The following is a 16,682-nucleotide window of genomic DNA, read 5'->3' on the forward strand; positions in this document are numbered from 1 at the left end:
GAAGTAAAATATAAGAACTATAAGTATACAAAGTATTGTCAGACACAATAAACTTCATAAATTAATTACCCAGTTAACTCCAGTTAGCTGAGAGCAGTCATACTAGGGTAATTATCCAGCATAAGGCAATGGCCAATGTGAGCATTTCCTCCTAAATTGTCTACCCTGAAGCTGTCCTAGCTCACTGGTCTGCCCTCCTCTCTGAACTGAAACAGCCATTGATTGGTACCAGTCAACTCAGCCGTTGTATGCATTACTGACCTTTTTCATCTAAAAGAAAGGAACTTAAAAATCCCTTTAGTTAGCTGAAGTTGGGAATGTTTAAAAGAGCTTTTAACAAGGAAAGAATGATTATAAAAATAAAAAATGAAAGTACTCAAAGGAAAAAAAAAAAAGAAAAAGAAACAGAAGTATTCACTGTATACATAAAGTTCTCATGTCATTAAAAAAAGGGGGGGGGGGGCAAGCAAAGACTAGTTTGACCGATGCAGTTGTACAATGGTTTGCAAGGTGTTTTGAGCTGAATTGTGCCTAAATATACATTGAAATCCTAGTCCAGAAAATGTTGACCGATGCAGTTGTACAACGGTTTGCAAGGTGTTTTGAGCTGAATTGTGCCTAAATATACATTGAAATCCTAGTCCAGAAAATGTGACTGGGTTTACCTCTTGGTAAATGTTGAACCAAAAGACACAACCAAGCCAAAGACTGGGAGAAGGAAGGACTTATCTACTTGAAGCAAGTAAGAACACCAGGGATCTTTCCCAAAGCAGTGTCTCCTGAACCGCAAAATTGGAGAAGTTTTAAGCTAAGTTTTAACATGCATTTTCCTAAAGGGCTTGTGTGTGTGCTCCGTCATATCCAACTCTTTGCAACCCCATGGACTGTATTCCACCAGGCTCCTCTGGGATTTTCCCGGCAAGAACACCGGAGTGGGTTGCCATTTCCTTCTCCAGGAAGGGGCTTGAGCAGAGAATTTATCACGAAACTGAGACAGAGGTTGACAGAGTCCAGTCTTTAGTTAATTGAAGTCAGGAGAGTCGACATCACCATTAGTCCTCCACCTGTTTGGGGGGTCTTATTTCCTGCAGAACTCAAAGACAAGTATCAGATTGTTACATACATCCCTTGAGAATGAGTTAGGCCTCTGCTTCAGTCACTGCACTCTTGTTTGCCTCTTCTCTGTTCCTGCATTCCTTTGTTCCCTTAAAATCATTGATTACTGAGATGTGTTCAAGGGCAAGCATTGTGCCCATCTTAGATCACAAAATGGCTTAGGCCAAAACGACTTTTCTTATGTCAAGAAGGCCATTTCCAGTTCTCTTTCTCTGAGGACCCCCTAACCTATCTGCTATCATACAAAAATGTGACATTATTTAGAAATTGGGTGTTTATAGAGGTAATCAAGTTAAAATGGGATGAGTGTGGATCCTTATCACATATGGCTGGTGTCCAGTTGAGCATAATTAAGGAGGGGGACATGTATTATAATAGAGACTGTATAGGCCAGAAAACTCACACCAACTTTACCTGATATTCCCACCCTGAAGTCTTCAATTTTAGTTCTTATTTTTCTTTAGCAACTTACTCTGCTATCTCTTTCTTAATAGTAATTAAGAATGAATGATGTAATTAAGAAAGTAATTAAGAAAGAAAGAATGATGACTTTCTTAACTACTCTTTCACTTTGAGAGAGAGATAGCCGTTCTTCTCAAAGTCCAAAAGGCTGTTCAGCTGGGCCCCTCCTACCTGTGAGGAAAGGAAGAATAATTTCCCCTACTGGAAATGGTCTTGGTGGCAGAGGAAGGGGTGAAGCAGGAGAGGCAAGACAAAATCAGAGCACCCAGAGTGGGGCTGGGCAGCCAGGGCAGAGGGTTTCCTGGCCAGGAAGGGAGGGAGGAAGTCAGAAGAAGACCTGGGGTTGAGGCTTATCACCTCACGACTGACTCAGGCTCAAAATTTATTCCTGCTTGCTGAGAAGGAAAACCATGCAGATACTTACAGTACATTGCCTAATATCCTCCTTCAGAAGCAAAGTGTCCTAATTTCCACCACACACCAAGAACAGCTGGGTGCCCGCTACTGATTGGCACATACAGTGGTCTAATTGGTCCTCCATATTTGAGGGGTAATTTTGATTATTGCTTTTCCACACTTGGCAAGGGCTTCCTGGGGCTTTGTTTATATGATACCCCACCCTCCAGCCAGGAGGGCACACTCCAGTCACAGCAAGGAAACTGCTGTCCAAAGCCAATATGAAAAGAAATCATTGTGTGTGCCCATTTTTGTTCAGGAACATATTAGTTAACTTGGCATAGCTTATTCTTTAGTTTAAATTGAAACGTTCATATGTAACTAAAAAAGATAAGCCCAGACTTGATACCGAAATCTCAGTTCTCTGTACACTGGTGCTGGGTCAAATCTCAGAGACAGAGTTTTGGTTGAACCAGAAGAGGATAGCTTTGTTGTTTTGCTGGGCAAAGGGAGAGGGACATAGCAGGCTCATGCCCTCAAAACTATGTGTCCCCACTTGGGGAAAATATTGAGAGGTTTTATAGTAATTGCTCAAAGAAGACATGATCAGCTCATGGACATTCTTCTGATGGGTTGATGGTGAGGTAAGTGAGAGTCAGCATCATCAACTTTCAGATCCAACTGGTCTGGGGTCTACATGCTTGTGGGCAGCCCACCATCCTTGGTCATTAACTTCCCCACCTGAAGGGGGCTTCACTATCTGCAAAATAACTCAAACATATTTTTGTGTGTATCCCTTGATGGGAAACAGGACCTTGTCTGAAGCCTACTCTTGACTGTTTCTCTTAGTCTCACATCTCTTCTCTCCCCTAATTAACAACTGCTTGGATCTGCCCATTGAAACTCAGAGAAGGTCATGGAGGCTGAATAAAGGCTGTTTTCTAAAGTCAAAGAAATGGGGGACACAGAAATTCTCTGTGCCCAGGAACCCCAGAGGTCCCTGCATGGTATCATTCTGACTGAGATTTTTGGAAATCAGATGTTGCTTTTCCCCAGTGATGCAGGTGCTGCCTAAAAACCTGGCCTCTGTTCACCAGAGCCAAGTGAAATGTGGAGACAGTGCTTTGGAGAAGTAGAAATGAGTAGCTTTATTACTTTGCTGGGGAAAGGGGGACACAGTGGGCTCCTGCCTTGAAAAACTGTGTCCTGTGTCTCCACTTGAAGAGGATAGTAAGTAGTTTTATAGTAATAGTTTGAAGAGGGTTATCAGCTTGTGGACATTGTTCTGTTTGGTTGGTGGCGAGGTAAGTAGGAGTCAGCATCATCAATCTGCAGGTTCCAATTGGTCTAGGGTGGTCTTCATGCTTATAAGTAGCATGCCATCATTAATCGTTAATTTCTCCCACCTGGAGACATTTTCAATATCTGTGAAACATTCAAAGATATTGTTATGTGTATCCATTGATAAGGAACTAGGACCTTGTCCCAAGGCTGCACTATTTCTCTTGACCATTTGTTTCTCCCTGGTCTCACATTATCTCCTTTCCCTAATTAACAGTTGTTTGAATCTGCCCACAGGGACTCAGGGGAGGTCATGGAAGCTGAACGAAGGCTGTTTCCTGCAATCATAAACGGGGGACACAGGAAGGCTTTGTGCCCAGGAGTCCCACACGGCCCTTCTTGGTATCACAAGCTGTTCTTGTCCTCCCGTCTCTTGGGAACTCTCAGGGGCGAGACCAGTGAATGAGGAATGAGCAGTGTTTGAGTTAGGCTTCTCCAGAGAAACAGAACAAGTAGGGGACAGAGACATATATTTATTATGAGGAATTTGCCCACATGTTTATGGAGACTGAGAAATCCCATGAACTGCTGTCTACAAGCTGAGGACCCTGGATAGACAGGGGTGTAATCCAGTCCTCTGGTAGGTGACACAAAGTGGACCTAGATGAGTATACCTAGAATACACAAAGTGATGACGGGGCTTTCCATAAGTCTACAATTTATGGTGATTTATATTCTCCTTGTATGTGAGTGCTAAGTCACTTCAGTTGTGTCTGACTCTGTGCGACCCTCTGGACTGTAGCCTGCCAGGCTCCTCTGCCCTTGGGATTCTCCAGGCAAGAATACTGGAGGGGGTTGCCATGCCCTCCTCCAGGGATCTTCCCGTCCCAGTGATTGAACCCGTCTCTTACATCTCCTTCATTGGCAGACAGCTTCTTCACCACTAGTGCCACCTGAGAAGTCCATTCTACCTGTAGTCCTACTGAAATTATTTTTAAATGATCGGGTGAGTCTAACATAAGAAAAGACTAAGAACAGCATTTTCCCTTCCAGATCCCAAGGGCAGAGAGTTACTTTTGAGATGATAGGGACTTCTCAAAGTGGATCACACACTATCAGTACATTTTCTCTCAGGAAACTGAGTCGTGTCATTGAATAAAGATGTCCTTAGAGGATTTAGCACAGAAGTAAGTGTGAAATCGCCTCATCTCAGCCCTGCTGGTGTATCTTGGGATTCACCCTTCATCATCAGGGTAGATGATTTACAATTTTCAAAAGTTTCACACAGATGATTTTATATATTTTCATAATAACCCTTTTCCTCCTACCTGTATGTTGTCCCTCTCCTACCTCTCCCAACTAGCTTGTTCTCTATTTCTATGAGTCTGCTTCTTTTTTGTTTTATTTACTAGTTTGTTGTATCCCTCTTTATTCTTATACTTGCAATCACATGTATAATGACTTGAAGAAAGAACACCTAAAGATTGTTATCAGTTTGAGATCATCACAGAAATGAATCTATACCAGTGAGGTTGGGAAACCACATTTTCAAGGGAGTTGGCCTTAGGACATGGCTACTAATGCAAGCGTGTTCATCGATCCATTCTTTCCTCAGGCAACACTGAGTACACACTGTCTAATGCTTTCAGGATGCAGTGAAAAATAAAACATAGTCCCTGCCCTCAATTGCTTCTAATAGGGACACTGAGTCAATAAGAGGCCATTAAAATCCAGTGTGGTAAGTCCTGTGAGCAAGTAAATGGGATGTGATGGACTCGTGGCCAAACCCAATCCAGATGTTGGAAAGTCAGGTCCCATCGCTGAGGGAAGAGGCCAGCATTCCCTCAATGCTGTTTGTCATGCAGTTTCACTGGGAAGACACGAGCTTATTTGTTCGCTTTTACTGCCGTTGTTGTTAAGTTGCTCAGTTGTGTCCAGCTCTTTGTAACCCATGGACTGCAGCACACCAGGCTTCCTTGTCCTTCACTATTTCCCAGAATTTGCTCAAACTCATGTCGATTGAGTTGGTGATGCCACCCAACCATCTCATCCTCTGTCGTCCCCTTCTCCTCCTGCCTTCAATCTTTCCTAGTATCAGGGCCTTTTCCAATGAGTTGAAGAGAAATAGAGATACCTGGTTATAAGTTCTCAATGCTTTGACTAAGATTCTTCGTCAGCTTGGGAAAATTGTTCACATGATAAATGTTAGGCTGAATACAATCAGATGAACATTCCCGCCAGGTGTGTGAGCACTCGGTCAGGTGTGTCTGATTCTTTATGACCCATGGACTGTAGCCCGCCAGACTCCTTTGTCTGTGGAGTTTTCCAGGGCAAAATACTGTAGTGGGTTGCCATTTCCTACTCCAGGGGATCTTCCCGACCCAGAAATCTAACCTGCATTTCCTGTGTCTCCTGCATTGGTAGGTGAATCCTTTATCACTGCAACACCTGTGACGCCCTCTTCTGCTGGGAGATATTCCCAATTTACAGCTGGGAAGACTGAGTTTCTGAGAGGTAGTGACTTACCAGTTCACACAACTCATAAGTGGCAGAGCTAGGATTTATACCCAAACATGCAAGATTCTAAAAGAAGGTCAATAAGCTAGTAAGATAAGTGCTACACTGAGCAACTGTGAGGAAACCTATTTTAGCTAAAATGTACCACATTGTTCCTGGGCTCTGAAGACTGCCTGATTTCAATATTAACGTGGTGCAGCTGCAGGCTGTGGCCTCAAGTGAATGATGCTGGAGGAATCACCCTTTCCAAAAGAGTCCCACCTGCATACTACACAGATGTGCACCTGAAACCAGCTTTCTCTCTGTACTTAAGGGGCATGGGGAGCACAGGCTCTTGGGAAAGGAAGTGCAGGACTAGGAGAGCAGTCAGCAAGGCTCCTAGCAGCACCATGTGGCTGCTGCTGCAGTTTGTCTGGCTCTGTTTTCCATCGTCTCTTGGTCTGAATATCCAGCATGAGACCGAGGTACCTGAGTATCCTGATGAACTACGCTGTGGGCTAAGGAGCTTTCAACTCACCATAAACCCTCTCAGCCAAGAGATGGAGACTCCTCCTGCACTAGTAGCATGGGGTAAGTTCGAAGGCTGAGCTAGGCAATGGCATGTCTCCTCTACTGTGTAAAACTGGCCTCTGCTTTCTGTCCGAATGCCTCCCCACCTTTGCTAAACTCTGCTGTTTCTCTATAGAAGTAATCTAAAGTATAACTTCACCTCTAAACCTGATTCCCCTCTTGTTTCTCCTTTCTTGGCAGCTGCTCTTGAGTCTAAGGCAAATCTGGCTGTCCCTTCCCAGCACTGGTGACAGGGATGAATGACCACATGTGTGTTCTCCCTCATCCCCACTCCTAGATAACCGTGGGCTGCCACACAGCCTGCAGAATGACTCTGACTGCGGCACCTGGGTCAGCGAGGGCCCTGGCAGCTCCCTGGTGGTGGAAGCCTCCTACAGTGGCTGCTATGTCACTGAGTGGGTAAGTATGGCCTGTCCTTAGGAAGGCTGAGATGCCTGTGCCACCATCCAGGCTGACTCCTTGGGCCTGTCTCTCCAGGACTCCCACTACATCATGCCTGTTGGAATTGAAAGAGCAGGTGCGAGTGGACTTGGAACAGTTATAGAGACAAAACTCTTCAAGTGTCCTATGAATCTCCCAGGTAAGGGCTGGAAACTTCGGGTTCTGGGTGGAGTGGAGCTGCCTGAAATGTGTCCTTGGGTATCTTCTACCCATTCTGTGCGGTGATACTGGGCACCCATTGAGAACTGTCTTCCAGCTTTTCTTCACAGGTGACCCTAGGATAACCACCACCTGAGCAATTACTCGGGGCTCAGGAACTGTGAGGGGTATTTCACATGTTACCTGTAATCCCAACTCAGCAGCAGTATTGCTAGCCCCAGCAGGGAGCTTTCCAAGGTCCCCTCACTGGTAGGTGGCAGAGCTGAGATTCAACCAAGAGTTATCCCAGGACCAGAGATCCTCCCTGCTGAAGGGCCAGGAAGGAAGCTGAAGTTATCAAGGAAACTCAGCAAATGCCTTCAAGAAGCAGACTGCATTGAGAATAGGGCTCAGTCCCTTCAGCTGGGGCTACTCAACTGCTTAACTTGGTATTTAACTTTGTGATTAACAGGAAGGTACAATGCCAGCTCAACTCCAGTGAATCTTGCCTTGCCCCCCCCAAGAGCCCTATCTTAGTCATAAAAAGTCAAACTTCTGTTTTTAAACTTATAACCATACTGTGCAGCATGTGGGATCTTTGGTCCCAACCAGATCAAACCCAAAACTCTGCAGTGGAAACAGAGTCTTAACCACTGGATTCCCAGAAAGGTCCCAAGAGTTGATCTTACAATTCTTCACATCTGCCTTGTTATGTGATAGCCCAGTGGAGTAATACTGATAAAATACATAATCATAGGCCCCACTCCCCACTTACTGAACTGCATTTCAAAATGATGGTAATTTAGAGTACACTAAGATCAAGCACCTTTTTAAAGAACAGAAGGAAGAATTCTTTAATAAAGTCTCACTTCTACCAATCTTATTCATATTTCCTCTTCCAAAGAGTACTCATTTCAGGGCACTCTTATAAGGTAACGAAATAGTGAACTTTATAATCCAGACTTAATTTCTAGTATGTAAATATCTCTTCCACTCACATAGATATCTATGGGAACTTAATGTTTTGTATTGAAAAGATCTCTTCTTAAAGACTAGACTTTTTTACCTAGTTGGAGTTACTCTTCTCTATCTACCCTAGCTGTCCCAAATACTGGCCTTTGTGACTCTGTCCCAGTGTGGGACCGACTGCCCTGTGCTCCTTCACCCATCACCCAAGGAGACTGTGAACAGCTAGGCTGCTGCTACAACTCTGAAGAGGTCATTTCCTGTTACTACGGAAACACAGGTGAGTCGCTATATTTTTGAAATCAGCTGAAGAGTGCCTGCAATTACCATTTACTAAACCCAAAGGAGGGTTATCTCCTTCACCCCCCATCCAGAAGGCAAAATACTGAAAGATGACCAAAGGTTAACGTTTAAGTACCTCCTAAGAACATTTGACCTTCAGTGACGCCGCTTTCTACAGTCTTCCATTGTGTATTCTCCTAGAATCCAACAGAAAGCAAATAACATTCAATGAACTCAGGAAGCTAAGTCTATGTACAGGATGCTAGTTGATAGAAACTTGACCAGTTTCAAGAAATTAGCCAATCTGGTGGCTGATTGTGAGCCTTATTTCAAAAGAACACTGTCCCAAATCATGCTCCAAGTCTTTCTCATGTAAAAATGACCCTCATGAAACAAGATGCTACACAATTCTAAGCTCTTAATCCTAGCTGTGATGAGTGAAATAGCAGGTATGGCTATCTTCATTCTACAGGTGAAGCTGATACAAGGAAGTTAAATACACAGTAAGTAGTGGAGGCAAGATTCAAACCCAAGTGCCCATCCAAAGCCCCGGTTAAACTCTGGATGGCTGAACCTGCCTCGAGGTCATTAGGTGGAATTTCAGCTTTTCTAGTGGGGGGAGCGGAGGGTGGGGAATTTAAAGTAATGAAACTGTAATTTTTAGACTCTTGTCTGGCTGGATCAATCACTCGAGGTGACCTGCCTTCAGCACAGTTGCTCTGCTGTTTCAGTGACCTCACGCTGTACCCAAGATGGCCACTTCTCTATCGCTGTGTCCCGGAACGTGACCTCGCCCCCACTGCTCTTGAATTCTGTGCACTTGGCCTTCAGGAATGACAGTGAATGTAAACCTGTGATGGCAACACACACTTTTGTTCTGTTCCGGTTTCCATTTACTACCTGTGGTACTACAAAACGGGTGAGAAGAGCTGACCCTGGGCTCTGTTTAAGTTGCTCAGGAATGCCCGAGCGACTGGGGGAGAACTGGACTAGCTGAGCCGTGAAGAATGTACCTGACTACTGCTTGTCGTGTGGGATGGTCTCTAGGATAGAGGGGTCTTCACTACTGAGAAAGCAGAAACCTCCGCTGGGCACTTGGCTAAGTCATCCCACCTGCCCTCTAGTGAGGGGCTAGACCCCCTTACCAAGCTGGAGAAGAACAAATAACAGGTTCCTCCCATCACACTGCCCTGGGAAAGGACCAGGGAAATCGGCTGAGATCAGTGGTATTTCTGGCTTCCTCATTGCAGTACTCAAAGCCCCTTCCTGTTCCTTTGTCCTGAAAGTAAGGTGAAGTGATAATTTCCCTGCTAGTCAATAGGCATCCTTTCTGAGTGCTGGATCAAAGTAAAATTGAGTGAAGCAGCATCTGGCTTGCAGGAGTGACAGGAATTCTTTACCTGCCCTTACAGATCACTGGAAAGCAGGCAGTATATGAAAATGAGCTGGTTGCAGCTCGGGATGTGAGAACTTGGAGCCGTGGTTCTATTACGCGAGACAGTATCTTCAGGTAAAGGTCTTAGTTAACCTGACCTTGCTTGACCAGAATGCCTGAATTTCCTTCCATAAACAGGAATTCTAGAGAAAACACTCACAAATGACCATAAACGACCATCTTCCTCATGATGGCAGAGTCTCTATTGCCTTGACTATCCAGTCTCCCAGACCATTATTTGATCTAGTAGCCTTGCGTTATTACCACCAACTTGATCTAAGCCTCAGACTCAACCTGACTTCACTTTCGTTTCACTGGGTCTTTGTTTCTCACTCTAGTCTCTTCCTTCTACCTCCAATATCTAAGCTGTAGTAAAATGCATCTTTTTAATAAACCTTAGCTAGCATACTTAAAGATTTCTCTTTGTCTTCCAGAGCTTAAACTTTATATTATGAACATAACTTGCAGGGTCCTGCATGAAACTGCTGCTACTTCTCCAGCCAAAACTTTCCCTGTGTTCTCAATCCTTCCCTAACTGTTCCCTAACCTCAGATTGTGCTTCCATAGCGTATTCAATGGACCCCAGACTTCTTGCTTCCATACTTTACCCTTCTCTCCTCTACCTCTCAGTTACTGCTTTTCATTTTCCCTTATCAAATTACCTGCAACAATTTCCCTAACGCCTCCAGAGAACACACCTGTTTATCATAGAACCATAACTATCTTTTGAAATCTATTGAAGTATAGTTGATTTATAATGTGTTAATTTCTGCTGTACAAAGTGACTTCAGTTACACATCTTTTTCATATTTCCATCATGGCTTATGACAGGATATTGAATAGACTCCTGTCCTATACAGTAGGACTTTGTTTATCGATTCAGTATATAATAGTCTATGCTTCCCTGGTGGCTCAGTGTTATATCAAACTCTCTAACATGGATCTTGTTTACCTATTGGTCTCCCAAATGATAGCTTTCACAAGGCCAGAACCAAGCCCCACTTGTTTATAAACTTGTTCTAACACCTGATACTTAAAAAATGATTCCTCAAACCTTAAAGAGGTGACAAGATCTACCCACTGAAGAGAGTAGCTAAAATCTTTATTTTTCTGCAGGCTCCAAGTCAGTTGTAGCTACTCTGGGAGTAGCAGTGCTCTCCCAGTTAATGTCCAGGTTCTTACACTCCCACCACCCCTTCCTGAGATCCAGCCTGGAAACCTCACTCTGGAACTTAAGATTGCCAAGGGTAAGACCCTCTTGGGTAGACTATCTGGCCCCTAGTCTAAGTCCTTTTCTGGGCGTGAAGACCCTAACTTGGTTACAAGATATTATTCCTTCTGAAGGTGTTTATGTGGGTGATGGTCTATACCAAGCCACCTAGAGGTTCCAAGCTCGTTACTGCTTCAACTTGTTTTGGCCTGTTGCAGATAAACGCTATCGCTCCTACTACACGGCTAGTGACTACCCAGTGGTGAAGTTGCTTCGGGATCCCATCTATGTGGAAGTCTCCATCCATCAGAGAACAGACCCCAGTCTCGAGCTGCGCCTGGACCAGTGTTGGGCGACACCCAGCGCAGACGCCCTGCTCCAGCCCCAGTGGCCCTTGCTGGTGAATGGGTGAGCGTCTTTCCTGCACCTATGTTACAGTCCCTCCAAGAAGCCCATCTTGACTGCTGGATATCCTTGCTTAGGTGCCCCTACACAGGAGACAACTATCAGACAAAACTGATCCCTGTCTGGGAAGCCTCGGACCTGCTGTTTCCTTCTCACTACCAGCGCTTCAGCATTTCCACCTTCAGTTTTGTGGACTTGGTGGCAAAGCAGGCCCTCAAGGGACCGGTATGATGCCTCCTCTGCTCTTTAGCTGGGCTCGAAACCCTTCCCCCTCAACTCAAATGTTTCCACATGGTACCACTTTTCAGCTGATGTGGCCCTGTAACATTGGCTTTTGGTATAGCCTCAGAGCAATCAAGGGATGCCTGTGGCATGTGTGACATGGGTCAACTAGAGTCTGATATCTTAGTGCTTCTGGGATGTCAGTTTGCTTTATCAATTTTCTGATAATTCTTTGACTTCTTCCTGGGGGAGATAGAGCAGCTTTGAAGACTTAGGATGTGCTAGACCATGATCCCAATTCTTTTGGCTCCCAGGTGTATCTGCACTGCAGTGCATCGGTCTGCCAGCCTGCCGGGACACCATCTTGCGTGACACCCTGTCCTGCCAGACGTGAGTATCCAACCTGTCTATGCCAGAGGCCAGACTGAAGTGTTATTTGGAGTCCAGTACTAACCTTTAGTCTGTGGCACATGTATCAAACTGAGGATTCATCTAATTAACGAGGCTTCTTTTAAGTACTTTCATGATTCAAAGGAACAGAGATACAACGAACCTCCTAGAATTCCAGGCCTTCTAAATATTTCAGGATTAATAGCTTATATTTATAACTTTCACCCTTAGTTTTTCTCCATATAAATTTTTACTTAGCAGGGAGTCAAGTGGGTTCACAGCCTGTAATCAAATAAAATACTTCTGCAGTATCAGATATAAATGTAGACTTTTATACTTGATGGCAGGTCTGGCAACATGAGCTCAAGACTTATAGATGGCATAGGATTGCAGACTTATTATGTGTTAATTGGTCAGGCCCAGTGCTCATACAGTCATATTCCACCTGATCCCACAACACTTACCTGGCTCCTGAATTGAGAGTCATGATTCTTGATGATCCCTGGGTTGGGAAGATCCCCTGGAGGGAGGTCTTAGCAAACCACTCCAGTATTCTAGCCTGGAGAATCCCCATGGACACAGCAGCCTGGTGGACTACTACAGTCCATGGGGGTCACAAAGAGTTGGACACAACTGAGTGACTAAGCATAGCACAGCATGACCCCTGAAGGTTTAAGCCTGTTCTGGTAGAAAAGAAAACCTCATACTACTATTCAGAACTATCATTTAGTAAACTAAATACTCAACATCTAACTGCAATGATATATATAGATATAGATAGATATATATACACTTAGATATCTAAAATTTTGAAGTACAGAGACCCTACAGTTAGCAATAGAAATAGGATTCAAACAGAGCTTTGCTGTTACTGTTACCAGGTACCTTTATATCATAGGGTCTCAGTATTTAAGACATTGCTATTCAAGTACCTGTACTTAGGAAGGATGACAGTTTGGGGATAGTCTAAAATCATAATTTCTCAAGCTGCTAGCATTAATATAAATGAGTAAGTCTGAGACTTTGTGTCTAACACATTAAGGTTTTTCTTGGAGGAAAAACTTAATGGAGCAGAGTTGTCTGTGACAAGGGACCTAGCCCTGTTTTAGACTCCACAACCACTCACATGTACAAAACTAACAAATCCTAATTCATCTCTCCAACAGGAAGAAGAAGCTCTGACATCCATTTTCAGAACAACACTGCTAGGATTTCTAGCAAGGGTCCCTTGATTCTACTCCAAGCCATTCAAGACTCTTCAGAAAAGCTCCACAAATACTCAAGTGAGTGGAAAGAGAATCATATCTGAATCCTCCTTACTGGTTTGGTCAATGTGAACCTCAAAAGGAATGACCTAGCTTTTTTTTCCCTATAGCTCAAGACTAGCAGTCTCTATTAGGGTGTAACATCACTTGGCTTCAGCATACTAACCTACGTTTCCATCCTCAGGGTCTCCTGTAGACTCTCAAGCTCTGTGGGTGGCTGGCCTATTTGGAGTCTTAATTGTTGGAGCCTTGTTCGTGTCCTACCTGGCCATTAGGAAACGGAGATGAGTTACTCAGACCAAATGTTTTAATAAAACCAGATTGCACTGCTAGTCTCCTCAGCTCCTCATTTAACAAGTAATCTCTTTAGACTAGCTCATCTGCTGTTGGCCTCCCCTCTTTCCAACTCTTCTTCAGCCCTTCCATCTTCTGAACAGAACATTTCAGTAGAATTTCCTAGTTGAACAACTCAAGCAGAACCTACAAAAATAAATATCTCAGGCTTAGCAGACATATTTACAAGCTCATGAGGGTGTAAAACAGAACTCTTCCAGAAAATCAAACTAAGGAAGAACTAGTTTAGAGCTAGTCATGAGTCTTCTAGACCATCGGTACTGCAACTTCAGTGTGCATCAGGATCAAAGGAGGTCTGGTGTAAACAGATTACTATCCCCACCCCCGGACTTTGAATCTTCAAAGAAGTTTAAAGACTATTTGTCTTATCTGTTGTGCCTTAAGATCTCCCTAAACTGCAGTGGCCTAACATTAATCATTAAGTAGGTCTGGGCTGAGGCTTATGAACATTTGTAACCACTCCTCAGGTGATACTGATCTTTCTATTCAAGCATCACACTTCAAAAACTAAGGTCTAGGACAATGCCTAAAAAGCAGCATCTGATCTTGGATTGATCAACTGGAAGTAACTTGCTCAGAAGAGGCTTTGGTTTGAGCTAGAACCAACAAGTAATTTCCCAGTTTAGTTCTTAAGACTAATAGAAAAAGGGGGAAAATGAATTATTTGTGACTTCTCTATGTAAACATCCTACCCAAAGGATGCCTACAACTCAGCAGTCCCCAACATTTATCTTTAATTGGAGGATAATTGCTTTACAATGTTGTATTGGTCTCTGCCATACATCAACATGAATCAGCCATAGGTATACATATGTCCTATCCCACCTCCCTAGGTTATCACAGAGCGCCGGTTTGAGCTCCCTGCGTCATAGAGCAAGTTCCCTCTGGCTGTCTAGTTTACATAAGGTAATGTAGGTTCCAATGCTACTCATTTTGTCCCACCCTCTCCTTACCCCATTGTGTCCCCAAGCTTCTGTTGTCTCTATTGCTGCCCTGCAAACAGATTGATCACTACCATTTTTCCAGATTCTGTATATGAAAGTACAATACTTGTTTTTTTTTTTGACTTCACTCTGTGTTTAGTTTAGTAGCTCAGTTGTGTCCGATTCTTTGTGACCCGATGGACTGCAGCATGCCAGGTTTCCCTCTCCATTACCAACTTCCAGAGCTTGCTCAAACTCATGCCCATCAAGTCAGTGATACCATCCAACCATCTCATCCTGTGTCGTCCCCTTCTCCTCCTTCCTTCAATCTTTCCTAGCATCAGGGTCTTTTCCAATGAGTCAGTTCTTCGCATTAGGTAGCCAAAGTACTGGAGCTTCAGCATCAATCCTTCCAGTGAATATTCAGGGTTGATTTTCTTTAGAATTGACTGGTTTGATCTCCCTGCAGTCCAAGGGACTCCCAAGAGTCTTCTCCAACACCACAGTTCAAAAGCATCAATTCATCGCCACTCAGCTTTCTTTATAGTCCAACTCTCACATTCATACATGACGACTGGAAAAACCATAGCTCTGACTAGAGGGACCTTTGTTGGCAAAGTAATGTCTCTGCTTTTTAATCTGCTGTCTAGGTTGGTCATAACTTTTCTTCCAAGGGTAAGCGTCTTAATTTCATGGCTGCAGTCACCATCTGCAGTGATTTTGGAGCCCACACAGGCTCTATATCTTTAACCTTTTTGGCACCAGAGACCATTTCAATGAAAGAATTTTTCCACAGACTGGCATCAGGGGATGGTTTTGAGATGATTCAAGTGCATTATGTTTATTGTGCACTTTATTTCTGTTACATCAGTTCCAACTCACATCACCAGGTATTAGATTCTAGAGGTTGGGGATCCCTGCTTGTAACTAACACTGCTAGCCAAAGTCTGTGGATCTCCTCTCTTCCCAGAGGGAGGCTCTGAAAGTATGCCTGATTAAACAAGATGCCAACATTTATCTTCCTGGAGCAAATTCCAGGTCTTTTTGAAGTACGTTGTTGATAAGCATTGGAGTCGTTTCTAGCCTGGGGTGGTTAGTAATAAACCTGCAATGAACATTGGGGAGTTCATCTTTCAGTGTCCTATCTTTTTGCCTTTTCATACTGTTCATGGGGTTCTCAAGGCAAGAATACAGAAGTGGTTTAAAAAAGAAGTGGTTTGCCATTTGCTTCTCCAGTGGACATATTTCATCAGAAGAGGTGGAAAGAATACACAGAAGAACTGTACAAAAAAGATCTTCATGACCCAGATAATCACAATGGTGTGATCACTCACCTAGAGCCAGACATCCTGGAATGTGAAGTCAAGTGGGCCTTAGGAAGCACCACTACGAACAAAGCTAGGGAAGGTGATGGAATTCCAGTTGGGCTATTTCAAATCCTAAAAGATGATGCTATGAAAGTGCTGCACTCAATATGCTAGCAAATTTGGAAAACTCGGCAGTGGCCACAGGACTGTAAAAGTAAGTTTTCTTTCCAATCCCAAAGAAAGGCAATGACAAAGAATGTCCAAACTACTATACAATTGCAATCATCTCACACACTTGCAAAGTAATGCTCAAAATTCTCCAAGCCAGGCTTCAGCAATACATGAACCATGAACTTCCAGATGTTCAAGCTGGTTTTAGAAAAGGCACAGGAACCAGAGATCAAATTGCCAACATCCATTGGATCATTGAAAAAGCGAGAGCTCCAGAAAAACATCTATTTCTGCTTTATTGCCTATGCCAAAGCCTTTGACTGTGTAGATCACAATAAACTGTGGAAAATTCTGAAAAAGATGGGAATACCAGACCACCTGACCTGCCTCTTGAGAACTCTGTATGCAGGACATGGAACAACAGACTGGTTCCAAATAGGAAAAGGAATACATCAAAGCATATTTAACTTATATGTTTATTTAACTTAAATGCACAGTACATCATGAGAAATACTGGGCTGGAGGAAGCACAAGCTGGAATCAAGATTGCCAGGAGAAATATCAATAACCTCAGATATGCAGATGACACCACCCTTATGGCAGAAAGTGAAGAAGAACTAAAGAGCCTCTTGATGAAAGTGAAAGAGGAGAGTGAAAAAGTTGGCTTAAAGCTCAACATTCAGAACACTAAGATCATGGCATCCAGTCCCATCACTTCATGGCAAATCGATGTAGTAACAGTGGAAACAGTGGCAGACTTTATTTTTGGGGGCTCCAAAATCACTGCAGACGGTGACTGCAGCCATGAAATTAAAAGACACTTGCTTCTTG

The 16,682-nt window shown here is 43.7% G+C and overlaps 1 protein-coding gene across 2 annotated transcripts; it reads left to right on the plus strand.

Annotated features, from left to right (window-relative positions):
- Positions 1-6,114: 6,114 nt before the first annotated feature.
- On the plus strand, positions 6,115-13,431 carry ZP4 (zona pellucida glycoprotein 4). 2 transcript variants are annotated; one of them, XM_043477219.1, is made up of 12 exons: positions 6,115-6,342; positions 6,620-6,741; positions 6,820-6,922; positions 8,021-8,167; positions 8,901-9,088; positions 9,582-9,679; positions 10,721-10,851; positions 11,033-11,222; positions 11,297-11,444; positions 11,756-11,831; positions 12,998-13,114; positions 13,281-13,431. In XM_043477219.1, the coding sequence occupies exons 1-12, from the start codon at positions 6,162-6,164 to the stop codon at positions 13,382-13,384; spliced, it is 1,605 nt and encodes a 534-aa protein (XP_043333154.1). In that variant the 5' UTR covers positions 6,115-6,161; the 3' UTR covers positions 13,385-13,431. The 2 variants fall into 2 exon arrangements, with proteins under 2 accessions (XP_043333154.1, XP_043333153.1); XM_043477218.1 differs by having other exon boundaries at positions 6,162-6,342; positions 6,820-6,928.
- The last annotated feature ends 3,251 nt before the right edge of the window (positions 13,432-16,682 follow it).

Source organism: Cervus canadensis, chromosome 8 (genome assembly GCF_019320065.1).
Source record: "Cervus canadensis isolate Bull #8, Minnesota chromosome 8, ASM1932006v1, whole genome shotgun sequence".
Taxonomy (NCBI): domain Eukaryota; kingdom Metazoa; phylum Chordata; class Mammalia; order Artiodactyla; family Cervidae; genus Cervus; species Cervus canadensis.